Source organism: Somniosus microcephalus, chromosome 12, assembly GCF_052327205.1.
Source record: "Somniosus microcephalus isolate GS21.2 chromosome 12, FLI_Smic_1.0, whole genome shotgun sequence".
NCBI classification, from domain to species: domain Eukaryota; kingdom Metazoa; phylum Chordata; class Chondrichthyes; order Squaliformes; family Somniosidae; genus Somniosus; species Somniosus microcephalus.
Genome location: NC_140998.1, coordinates 8101436 through 8115036, shown reverse-complemented (window position 1 = coordinate 8115036; position 13601 = coordinate 8101436). Strand labels below are relative to the sequence as shown.

General features: G+C 51.1%; 1 protein-coding gene across 1 annotated transcript in view; it reads right to left on the bottom strand.

Moving 5' to 3' along the window:
- LOC147109011 (uncharacterized) overlaps positions 1–13601 on the bottom strand; it is a 552618-nt gene that overhangs the window by 98367 nt on the left and 440650 nt on the right. The window contains exons 77-81 of the mRNA XM_086002569.1: positions 10392–10570; positions 8325–8475; positions 6804–6986; positions 4338–4475; positions 2567–2761 (exon numbers count right to left, since the gene is read on the bottom strand). Coding sequence (XP_085858695.1) covers positions 2567–2761; positions 4338–4475; positions 6804–6986; positions 8325–8475; positions 10392–10570 — 846 coding nt within the window. The remainder of the gene's footprint in view (positions 1–2566; positions 2762–4337; positions 4476–6803; positions 6987–8324; positions 8476–10391; positions 10571–13601) is intronic.

The window sequence follows — 13601 nt, the reverse complement described above, 5'->3', positions numbered from 1 at the left end:
AATGATAAGATTCTTAGGTGGCGGATCGAGCTCTCCACTTTTGAGTACGACATCATTTACCGGCCAGGGGCCCTTAACGAATCCCCTGACGCCCTCTCACGAGGGATGTGTGCCAGCGCCACCGAGGATCGGCTGCAGACCCTCCACAACGACCTCTGCCACCCAGGGGTCACGCGGCTGTTCCACTTCATAAAGTCCCGTAACTTACCCTACTCGATTGAGGAAGTTCGGTCTCTGACCAGGAACTGCTGCACTTGCGCTGAGTGCAAGCCTCGGTTCTACCGCCCAGATAGAGCCCACTTAATCAAAGCTACACGGCCCTTCGAGCGGCTCAGCTTAGATTTCAAGGGCCCCCTCCCGTCCGTCGACCGCAATGTTTACTTCCTGAACATTGTGGACGAATACTCCCGTTTCCCATTCGCCTTCCCCTGCCCAGACATGACCAGCGCCACGGTCATTAAATGCCTCAACAGCCTGTTCTGCCTGTTCGGTATGCCGAGCTATATCCACACGGATAGGGGGGCGTCCTTCATGAGTGAAGAGCTACGCCAGTACATGCTGTCCAAGGGGATCGCCACGAGCCGTACCACCAGCTACAACCCCCGGGGTAACGGCCAGGTGGAGCGAGAGAACGGGACAGTGTGGAAAGCAGTCACTCTAGCTCTAAGGACCAAGGGCCTCCCTATCTCCCGCTGGCAGGATGTCCTCTCGGATGTGCTCCATTCGATACGGTCGCTATTGTGTACGGCCACTAATGCCACGCCTCATGAACGAATGTTTGTCTTTCCTCGGAAATCCACCTCAGGCGTATCCATGCCGTCATGGCTCTCCACCCCAGGTCCGGTACTCGTGCGAAGGCATGTGAGGGGCCACAAGACGGACCCTCTCGTGGAGCCAGTACACCTACTCCACGCCAACCCCCAATACGCATATGTCCGGCACGCCGACGGAAGGGAGGACACCGTGTCCATAAAAGACGTCGCCCCAGCCGGCATCGACAACAACCACGGCAATAGCAGCGACGACGATCACAGCAACCCTTACCCACCCACTATTCTTTCATCACCCCCGGAAGAACATCGACCAACGGCACCCCCACCAACTACCCCTTCAACAACCCCGGCGGCACCCCCGGCAGAGACCCAGTAGGCTACCGGGGACACCCAGCCGACACCCACGGCACCACAACAGCCACGTCGGTCGCAGAGGACTATCAAACCCCCGAACAGACTAAATCTATAGAAGGGGTGAATGGGATGAAATATATTCCATTCATCACTGCCTGTTTTCTGTGTCTTGTAACTGCCTGCTTTCTGTGTCTTTTCCCTTCCCCCAGTCCTCATGTATTATGTATTGGAATGTGCTGGAACTGGTTGTGTGCAGGGCTCCGCCCATACCTGGCTCCTTTGTAATCTAACTTCAGTCCGGCATCAGCCTCCTGAAGGTAGACATCTCTCTATTTTACGTGTTATGTTCTGAGTTAATAAAAGCCTTACTTTTGTTCTGCTAACTTCGAGTCTCGGAATAATTGAGGCACATCAAGCCCATGTACACTCTCCCCTATCACAGACTCTACCCACCCATTTAATCTCCTCCCACAGCCCATGTACACTCTCTCCTATCACGGACTCTACCCACCCATTCAATCTCCTCCCACAGCCCATGTACACTCTCCCCTATCACGGACTCTACCCACCCATTCAATCTCCTCCCACAGCCCATGTACACTCTCCCCTATCACAGACTCTACCCACCCATTTAATCTCCTCCCACAGCCCATGTACACTCTCCCCTATCATGGACTCTACCTACCCATTTAAACTCCAGAGGGATAATTCTGTATAAATACTCTGATATCCAAAGGTAGTCAAAAAGGACTGCGCAACACCCACCTCCCCTTCCACTTCTGTTATTTGGCACGATGCCCCTGATTACAAGGTCAATGCTCCTGATTATAAGTAGATTGGGCCGATACTCGCTGGAGTTTAGAAGAATGAAAGGTGATCTCATTGAAACATGTAAGATTCTGAGGGGGTTTGGCAGGTTAGATGTTGAGAGGTTGTTGCCCCTGGCTGGGGAGTCTAGAACTAGGGGGCTTCGTCCCAGGATTAGGGGTCGGCCCTTTATGACCGAGATGAGGAGGGTTGTGAATTTTTGGTAATTCTATACCGGAGAGTGCTGTGGATGCTGAATCGATAGATAAGAACATAAGAAATAGGAGCAGGAGTCGGCCATTCGGCCCCTCGAGCCTGCTCCGCCATTCAATAAGATCATGGCTGATCTTCTACCTCATCTCCACTTTCCTGCACTATCCCCATATCCCTCGATTCCCTTAATATTCAAAAATCTATCGATCTCTGTCTTAAATTGATTTTTGGACTCTAGAGGAATCCAGGGATATGGGGACCGGGCGGGAAGGTGGAGTTGAGGTGGAAGATCAGCCATGATCTTGTTGAATGGTGGAGCAGGCTCGAGGGGCCGTGCGGCCGACGCCTGCTCCTAGTTCTTATAATGGCATTGCCGCTCACTACAAGGTGTTTTTTGAGAAGGTTCGAAAGGTCTTTACCGGCCGTTTGGACATGAGCCTCTGGTGGAAGCGTGCGACTCGCCCGAACACTTCCTGGCAGTACGCGTGGAGCTCCTCCAGCTCGTCTTCAATGACCGTGGCATCCATCGGCTCGATCTTCTGAATCAGCAGCTCCCCAGAGACAATAAGTTGGTCAATCTTGTTGGTATTGAGGGTGATCTCCTGCTGAAAGGCCTATCACCAAAGGCAAAACACGAGCACAGTTGGTGACTGGTGGGAGCTGCCCGGCAAAGAGGCGTGCTCGAACACCAGCTCACTCCCGGAAGGCCCCTGGTTTTCCGTAAGGCCCCTTACCTCTGACTCAAGAAATCTTCCCAACCTCCCCCCAACCTGAACACCAAAACTTATCCCATCCGGTCACTGAGATCCACACCCTTTGATCTAACCTCCCCCCCACCCCACCCCCACTGACGGTTCTGCGGTTTAAATGCAAAACTCGCCAAGTAGCATGGAACTGATTTGGCTCCTGTCATAAAAAGAGCGGGCCATAATTGGCCTCAGTACCCTAGGGTTTGACTGGGGAAGTAAATCAGCCAGGGTACCTGCTCCTGATCACCACCCAGGGACTCCTAATGTAAAGTGGGTGTATAGGAACATCGAGTAAGGCCAGGGCCGGGCTCTGCTGTGATGCTTCACAAGGTTGAATAGCTCCCCAACTCCCATAGTCTAGGCTCACCTATAGGAACATAGCATCAGACAAGAGGAGAGCGGCCCATCCAACTGAGCACTGAACACAAAAGCAAGGAAGTCATGCTAAACACCTTTACAAATCTCTGGTTAGGCCTCAGCTGAACTATTGTGGCCAATTCTGGGCTCCGCACTTCAGGAAAGATGTCAAGGCCCTGGAGAGGATGCTGAGGAGATTTACCAGGATGATACCTGATGATGAGGGACTTCAGTTGTGTGGAGAGAATGGAGAAGCTGGGGTTGTTCTCCTTAGAGCAGCGAAGGTTAAGGGGAAATCTAATAGAGGTGTTCAAAATTACAAACGGTTTTGATAAAGTAGGGAGAAACGGTTTCATCTGGCAAGTTGGTCGGTAACCACAGGTCATCGATATAAAATAATTGGTAAAAGAACTAGAGGGGAAGTGAGGAGAAATGTCTTCACACAGAGGGCTCTGATGATCTGGAACACTACCTGAAAAGGTAGGAACATTAAAAAGGCAATTGGACATGTACTTGAAGAGGGCTCATTTACTGGGTTCTGGGGGAAAAGCTGGGGTGTGGAACTAAATTGGACGCTCTTTCAAAGAGTCAGCACAAGCACGACGGGCTGAATGAGGGATAGATAGTCGCCCAGGACACTGGGGAGAACTCTCTTCCAATGGGATCTTTTACATCCGCCCGAGAGGCAAACGGGGCCTTGGTTTAACAGCTCATCCAAAAGACGGCACCTCTGACAGTGCAGCACTCCCTCACTGGAGTGTCAGCCTGCATTATGGGCTCAAGTCTCTGGAGCGGGACCATGGCTTTCTGACTCGGAGACAAGAGTGCTGCCCACTGAGCCACGGCTGACACTCAAGGTATGCAACTGTATTGGACTAAATATACCGGAGTCCTGGGCCAATATCTATCCCTCAATCACTGAGAAAAAAATGTCATTGATCTCACTGCTGCTCTGTTTGTGGGATCTTGCTGTACGTACATGAATACATTTACGTACATAATAATGTGTACAGATAGGTATCGCACTATTCCATGCCGTGCCGTGCAGGGAGCTGAAGCTGCCGCTGAATCGAGCTACACTTACATTCAGCTGCCGCACTTTGTCATCGATGTCGCTCTCGGAGAAATGCTCCACATTAGTGAGCTGCAGGTCCATTTCGGTGAGCCACACCAGGATACCATCCCTGGAGCTTTCAAACTCCTCCCTCTGATTCGTGAAGTGCTGCGGAAAAATCAACAGGGGAAAGAGAGGGATCATTTCGGGATTCTCAGTCAGGGCGGCATTGTGTCCTGCGCAGGTCGGTGGGACTCTCTACTCTGCAGAAGGTGTGATGTCATCGGCAAGTTACACCTGAAATCACACCCATTCCTGCGCCCATTTTGCCGATGTCTATTTACACTCAAATTTCCTGCCAATCCCATCAGCAAACAGTGGAACTTAAAAGTGGGATTAAACAATCGGGGGCAGAGGAAAGTGCTGAACTGACATCATATGCTCCTTAACAACAACAACTTGTATTGATATAGCGCCTTTAACGTAGTAAAACGTCCCAAGGCGCTGCACAGGAGTATTTTAAGACAAAAGAATTTGACACCGATCCACACGAGGATAAATTAGGGCCGGTGACCAAAAGCTTGGTCAAAGAGGTGGGTTTGAAAGAGCGTCTTAAAGGAGGAGGAGAGGTGGAGAGGTTTAGGCAGGGAATTCCAGAGCTTAGGGCCCAGGCAACAGAGGGCACGGCCGCCAATGGTCGAGTGATTATAATCAGTGATGCTCAAGAGGGCAGAATTAAGCGGGAAAATTAAAGTTTCCAGCCCCCTAACCATCTTCTATGCACATCAGGCACAGCCTGCAGTCGGGGAAGCTTTGCAATTCTTAACATGACTTGTATCATAAAAACCCCATTCAAAGAATCAGAAAATACAGAGCAGCTCTCTCTCTCAGGATTATTTTTTTTTTTTTTAAAAAGCTCGACTAATAGTAATGAAGCACCAGAAATTATTCTTTGTTTCGAGCTGCCCCTGAAATGCTGGGTTTAATTTTACACCCGTCTCGAAGCAGTGGAATTGCAGGAAGTTCCAGTGCATGGCTCTGTAACCTGGGGGCAGAGCCACTATAAGGAGTGTTTGGGTGGAGAGGCTGATAGATGGAGGAGGGGTAAAAGAGCCAGGAAAGTGGGATGTAGCATCATCGCTAGCCTAACGCACCAAGCCCGAGTTTCCTTGATATTTCACGGTGGGAATTTGCTTTACGTCCCAATTACACCCTGTCTCTGGACCCAAATACTCCACCCTCACGGTGTGCAAACAGAATGGTGGGACAGGCTCGAGGGGCTGAATGGCCTCCTGCTGTTCCTACTATCAGACGGCCTGCTATCTCTGGGCCAGGAGGGAGAGAGGAGGGTTAGAATATATCCCACACTGGGCTCAACCTTTGCGTGAGAGAGAACAGCCACCAAACTATCCCCTCTGGGGAGGGAGTCCAGGGCAAGGGGGCATAATCTTCAAATTAGAGCCAGGCCGTTCAGGGGTGATGTCAGGAAGCACTTCTTCACACAAAGGGTGGTGGAAATCTGGAACTCTCGCCCCCAAAAAGCTGGTGAGGCTGGGGGTCAATTGGAAATTTCAAAACTAGATTGTTAGGTAAGGATATTAAGGGGTACGGAACCAAGGCAGGTAGATGGAGTTAAGATACGGATCAGCCAAGATCTAACTGAATAGCGGAACAGGCTCGAGGGGTTGAATGGCCTCCTCCTGTTCCTATATTTAAAAGGCAATTGGACATGTACTTGAAAAGGAAACATTTGCAGGGCTATGGGGAAAGAGCGGGGGAGTGGGACTAATTAGAGAGCTCTTTCAAAGGGCCGGCACATAAGAACATCAGAAATAGGAGCAGGAGTCGGCCATTTGGCCCCTTGAGCCTGCTCCGCCATTCAATGAGATCAAGGCTGATCTGATCTTGGCCTCAACTCCACTTCCCTGCCCGCTCCCCATAACCCTCGACTCCCTTATCGTTCAAAAATCTGTCTATCTCCGCCTTAAATATATTCAATGACCCAGCCTCCACAGCTCTCTGGGGCAGGGAATTTCACAGATTTACGACCCTCAGAGAAGAAATTCCTCCTCCTCTCCGTCTTAAATGGGCGACCCCTTACTCTGAAACTATGCCCCCTAGTTCTAGATTCCCCCACGAGGGGAAACATCCTCCCTGCATCCAACCTGTCGAGCCCCCTCAGTATCTTATATGTTTCAATAAGATCACCTCTCATTCTTCTAAACTCCAGTGAGTATAGGCCCAACCTGCTCACCCTTTGATCATAAGTCAACCCCCTTCATCTCCGGAATCAACCTCGTGAACCTTCTCGGAACTGCCTCCAACGCAAGTATATCCTTCCTTAAATAAGGAGACCAAAACTGTCTGCAGTACTCCAGGTACAATGGGCCAAACGGCCTCCTGTGCTGCAGGATTCTGTTCCTAAGTAAATGATGCAAAGCACCCCCTCTATCTATGAGCCAGTTCCTGGCCGTTCATCGATGGCGCCATAGTTACCTTGAGCCTGCGTAAGATGGCGGCAATGCGCTTCTGGAGGCTGTCCCAGCGCTGGTTGCCCTCGTGCACCATCTGCTTGAGCCGGCTGGAGCAGTCCGTGCGATTCTCTCTCGCCAGTCGCCTGTACTGCTTGTTGATCAGCTCCAGCTGGGTCAGGCTCTCGTGAATCTGTCTCTGGAAGGTCTGCAGCACAAGAACGATTCATAGAATCACACAGCATAGAAGGAGGCCATTCGGCCCATCGTGCCTGTGCTTTGAAAGAGCTCTCCGATTAGGCCCATTCCCTTGCTCTTTCCCCAGAGCCCTGCACATTTTTCCTTTTCAAGTATTTATCCAATTCCCTTTCGAAAGTTACCATTGAATCTGCTTCCACCGCCCTTTCAGGCAGCGCGTTCCAGATCACAACAACTCACTGCGTAAAAACATTTTCTCCTCATCTCCCTCCTGTTTGCCAATTACCTTAAATCTGTGTCCTCTGGTTACCGACCCTCCCATCACTGGAAACAGTTTCTCCTTATTTACTCTATCAAACCCCTTCGTAATTTTGAACTCCTCTCTCAAATCTCCTCTCAACCTTCTCTGCTCTAAGGAGAACAACCCCAGCTTCTCCAGTCTATCCACGCAACTGAAGTCCCTCATCCCTGGTACCATTCCAGTAAATCTCCTCTGCACCCTCTCCGATGGTGGAGAATGCACATCAGCATCTCAGGAGGGGTCTGTCACCATCTCTCTCTCACACAGATCGAGAACCAGCGACGTATAGGGCGGAACTTTCAAGATTTTGCACGGGGTGCGGATAGCAGGGGGCGTAAAATCGGCTCCTGCCAATCGGTTACCTGTTTTTACACCAGCCCGTGCCCCCCCCCCCCCCCCCCCCCAGTCAAAGTGGAAATTTATCATACAGCACAGGTGGAGGCCATTCAGCCTGTGCCGGTTCTTTGAAAGAGCGATCTAATTAGTCTCACTCTCTCTGCTCTCTCCCCATAGCCCATACTTTTTGCTCCCTTCTCCCCGAGGGTGCTGGTTGTTACTGGGGCTACGGATCCATGATTACCTCACCCATTCTGCATGTGTGAGCTTGGAGGGTGCGTGCTGGTTGGCTATTCCACTGTGGAGCTCCTGCCCTCTCGGGCCACGCACACACACTGTCCCGCAGGATAGTGATGGTCAAGAGCGGCAACCATGGCTGATTATTGAACCCACTCTTTCGAGCCCGGAGGTCAATCTTAGCCCTCTAACCACTGACCCAACACGGAGCAGGGATCAAACCGAGGGGGCCCTCTGGTCTGTGGGACTCAGTACCGCACCGGGGCAGTGCCGTTGCCGGCGAGTGAGCGAGAGGCATATTAAAGGGACGGAAGCACAATAGCAAATGACAGAATTTCTTCCTGTGTCACCATCTTGGCACTCTTTCGAAGAAGAGCAAAAAACCCAGACTCTCAGCCTCTTTACTCTGTGACCTGACCAGCTGCTCCTCTCACTCGCTCGGTCCCGCCCGTTCAGAGCTCCACCTCTACTCACCTCGAACTTTTTCAGCTCCTCTTTGGCGAGCGTGTACAAGACCTGCGAGGAGTTGGGTTGAGCCGCGGTCCGCTCGGCCCCCTTCAGCCAGTCCTCGAAGCGAGAGTAGTCATCCAGGAACTTCTGCCAAAGCCGCCACGTCTCCTCGATCCTGCGATGGCAAAGAAAGCACGGGGCCGTGATACCCCGCGGTACAGGCCATCGCCAGCGCACGCTAACCCACAGGAAGCTCACCCCCACTTCTTCCCACATCCTAATCAGAAAGGCTAATGGAATGTTGGCCGTTACAGGTGTCAGCCGTGGCTCAGTGGGTTACACTCGCCCCTCGAGTCGGGTCGTAGGTTCAAGTCCCACACCAGAGACTTGAGCCCATAATCCAGGCGGACTCTCCAGTGCAGTACTGAGGGAGTGCGGCACTGTTAGAGGGGCCGTCTTTCGGATGAGATATTAAACCGAGACCCCGTCTCAGTTGGATGTAAAAGATCCCACTGCACTATTCGAAGAAGAGCAGGGGAGTTGCTGCCACGTTTCCCACATTACAACAGTGACTACACTTCAAAAAGTACTTCATTGGCTGTAAAGCGCTTTGAGACATCCCGAGGTCATGAAAGGGGCTATAGAAATGCAAGTCTGTCTTTTATCTCAAGGGAGCTGGAATACAAAGGGGTGGAAATTATGTTACAGCTGTACAGAGCTCTGGTTAAACCTCGTTTAGAGTTCTGTGTTCAGTCCTGGGCCCCGCTCCTCAGGAAGGATGTATTGACCTTGGGAGGGGGAGCAGCGCAGATTCACCAGAGAGATCCCGGGGCTAACAGGGTTAAATGATGAGGACAGGTTGCACAGACTGGGCTTGTGTTCCCTCGAGTTTAGAAGATTAAGGGGTGAGCTGATTGAGGTGTTTAAGATGATTAAAGGATTTGATAGAGTAGAGAGAGGGAAACTATTCCCTCTAGTGGGGGGGGGGGTCCTTAAGAAGGGGTTAAAATCTTAAAATTAGAGCCAGGCCGTTCAGGAGTGCATGGCTCTGTAACCTGGGGACAGAGCCACTATAAGGAGTGTTTGGGTGGAGAGGCCTAGTGAAGGGGGAGGGGTAAAAGAGCCAGGAAAGTGGGAGGTAGCATCATCGCTAGCCTAACGCACCAAGCCCGAGTTTCCTTGATAGTTCACGGTGGGAATTTGCTTTATGTCCCGATTACACCCTGTCTCTGGACCCAAATACTCCACCCTCACGGTGTGCAAACAGAATGGTGGGACAGGCTCAAGGGGCTGAATGGCCTCCTCCTGTTCCTACTATCAGACGGCCTGCTATCTCTGGGCCAGGAGGGAGAGAGGAGGGTTAGAATATATCCCACACTGGGCTCAACCTTTGCGTGAGAGAGAACAGCCACCAAACTATCCGCTCTGGGGAGGGAGTCCAGGGCAAGGGGGCATAATCTTCAAATTAGAGCCAGGCCGTTCAGGGGTGATGTCAGGAAGCACTTCTTCACACAAAGGGTGGCGGAAATCAGGAACTCTCGCCCCAAAAAGGCTGTGGATGCTGGGGGTCGATTAGAGCTTTCAAGACTGAGATTGATGGATTATTGTTGGGTAAGGGTTTCGAGGGATATGGAGCAAAGAGGGATAAATTGGGCTGAGATACAGATCATCCATGATCTAATAGAATGGCGGAACAGGCTCGAGGGGCTGAATGGCCTCCTGCTATGATACTAAGTGAGTGTTTTGCTAGGCCACTTCAGAGTCAACCACATTGGTGTGGGACTGGTGTCTTGGATTTTTACAACAATCCAACAGCTTCACTGATACCAGGTTTTTATTTCCAGATTGATTTAAACAGAATTAAATTCTCAAACTGCGATGGTGGGATTTGAATGGAGGTTCTCTGGATATTTAGTCCAGTAAATGGTCCTGGGCTAGCGGGGGAGGAGAACGGCCATTCAGCCAGCGGACTGCCGCACCTGGTCAATGACCCCACGTTGACTTCGGGGAGAGGGTGCCATTGTAAATATCTCGACTCGGTCCCCCTCCCCCTCCCCAGTCTCCGCCTGTTGACGCTCGGTCCCAACGTACTTCATCCGCCGTTCCACAGACATGGCGCAGATGTTGCGCCACCGTCGGTCCAGGCTCCGTGTGGTCTGTTGGATGGAGTCGCATTCTGTTTCGGTGTCCGTGTCGAGCAGGAGGCTGTCACATAGGCTCAGCACCGACGTCACGCCCACGCTGTGCTCCTCGATGTCCCGCTGCAGCTCCTGAAACAAGAGGGCGGAGGTCAGCGCTCAGCGCAAAGCACGGCTCCGTACCGGGGAGAGAGTGAGAGGGTGGAGGTCAGCGCTCAGCGTGGCTCCATACCGGGGAGAGCGTGACAGAGGGCGGAGGTCAGCGCTCAGCGCAAAGCACGGCTCCGTACCGGGGAGAGCGTGACAGAGGGCGGAGGTCAGCGCTCAGCGCAAAGCACGGCTCCGTACCGGGGAGAGCGTGACAGAAGGCGGAGGTCAGCGCTCAGCGCAAAGCACGGCTCCGTACCAGGGAGAACGACAGAGGGCGGAGGTCAGCGCTCAGCACAGCTCCGTACTCGGGGGGAGAGAGAGGGGATGCTGCCAGGGCGAGCGGTGAGGGGAAAGGGCAGAGGAGGTGAAATTCTACAGTCCAGAGTGAAGGGGGTTCAGGCACTTTGTTGAGGGACATTCAATATTAAACAGAGGCGGAGGTGGAATCTCACAATCACTCGAAGCTCAGTACGCCCAACACAACAAGAATCTAAACTAGGGAGGTACCAGAGAAGATGTTACAAATTACAATCCAGGCTTGGGAGCACAATCAGGAATTCTGGGGGAACACTGGCACGCTCATATACAGACACACACACTAACACATTCATTCACTAACACACATATACACACTCACTAACACAAACACACCCAAATATACACACTAACACACACCCGCTAACACACACTAACATATCACACACATACACACGAACATACCCATATAGACACAAAGACACACGAGCACACATACGCATCCACACAACAACTTGAATTTATTTAGGAACAGGAGACTTTGGGCCTATGGTTCCTACACTGGGCCTTTAGCGTAGTAAAACATCCCAAGACACTTCACAGGAGCATTGACACTGAGCCAAAGAAAGATAGCAGGTCGAATGACCAAAAACTTGATCAAAGAGGTAGGTTTTAAGGAAGGTTTAAAAGCAGGAGAAAGAGGTAGAGAGATTTAGGGAGGGAATTCCAGAGCTTAGGGCCTAGGCAGCTGAAGGCACGGCCGCCAAGGGTGGGGCGATTAAAATCGGGGATTCGCAAGAGGCCAGAATTGGAGGAGCGCAGAGAACTTGGAAAGTTGTCGGGCTGGAGGAGGGCACAGAAATACAAACACATACACACCAACACATACCCATATACACTAATACACACCCATACACACTAACTCACACCCATATACACACCCATACACACTAACACACACCCATAGACACTAACTCACACCCATATACACACCCATACACACTAACTCACACCCATATACACACCCATACACACTAACACACACCCATAGACACTAACTCACACCCATATACACACCCATACACACTAACACACACCCATAGACACTAACTCACACCCATATACACACCCATACACACTAACTCACACCCATATACACTAACACACACCCATCGACACTAACACACACCCATATACACACCCATACACACTAACACACACCCATATACACTAACACACACCCATAGACACTAACACACACCCATATACACACCCATACACACTAACACACACCCATACACACTAACTCACACCCATATACACACCCATACACACTAACTCACACCCATATACACACCCATACACACTAACACACACCCATACACACTAACACACACCCATACACACTAACTCACACCCATATACACACCAACTCACACCCATATACACTAACACACACCCATACACTATGTAGCACTACGAGCAGAGTCCCCAGTCCCTGTGCTGGGTGAAGCTGTGATTCTCACTCTTGCCTCACCGGGTTTAACAATAAGGGACTGAGCCTGGGACTGTGCTGATCTGTGCGACTCAGTACCACACCGGCAGTGCATAATAACATAAGAACATAAGAAATAGGAGCAGGAGTCGGCCATACGGCCCCTCGAGCCTGCTCTGCCATTCAATAAGATCATGGCTGATCTTCGACCTCATCTCCACTTTCCTGCACTATCCCCATATCCCTTGATTCCCTTAATATTCAAAAATCTATCGATCTCTGTCTTGAATATACTCAACGACTGAGCCTCCACAGCCCTCTGGGGTAGAGAATTCCAAAGATTCACAACCCTCTGAGTGAAGAAATTCCTCCTCATCTCAGTCCTAAATGGCCGACCCCTTATCCTGAGACTGTGACCCCTGGTTCTAGACTCTCCAGCCAGGGGGAAACAACCTCTCAGCATCTACCCTGTCAATGCCCCTCAGAATCTTGTATGTTTCAATGAGATCACCTCTCATTCTTCTAAATTCGAGTGTATAGGCCCCATTGGGTACACAGCCCAGTGAGCAGTCTGTGTACACACAGACCTCATTGGGTACACGGGCCCAGTGACCAGTGTGTGTACTCACAGACCCCATTGGGTACACGACCCAGTGACCAGTCTGTGTACTCACAGACCCCATTAAGATGCTTCCAAGGTGGGCCAGTATCCTCCTGACACTCAACGTCACACACACCTGATGAACAGTCACTAGGGTGAGGGGTTTGGGAGTAGTCAGATCCTATGGAACCTGTGCCCCAGCCAGAGTCCGAATCTTCAGCGGAAGGAGAGAGGGAGGGAGAAGGTGGGGGGGAAAAGAGTGTTGGGGAAAGGGGTGGACAAAAGGAGAGAGAACGTTCACTGGAGCTCACTCAATAACCGGTTAAAATAAATCCAGACTGAAATGGGAGAGGAGATAAAGTGAGCACCTGTGGGTAACCCAAAGTAATCCATCAGTAATCAGGAACCTGGTCTCCCTCCCTCCACTGGTGACTGCTTTAGATTCTGGCACAAAGCAGGAGAAGGTTAGAGTGACATTAATTATTGATGACCTGCTTTATTTTTAGACAAGCTGAAGATAAAGAGATCAGACATGCTCACTCCTTCCGTTTCATAGAGCGTTACCCTTTTGCAGACGTGGTTTCTGCGTTCTCCAGCAGACCCTGGGGCATCCCGGTCCAACAGACATTCCTAGCAAGCGAGCACAGGCAAGCTATTCAGCT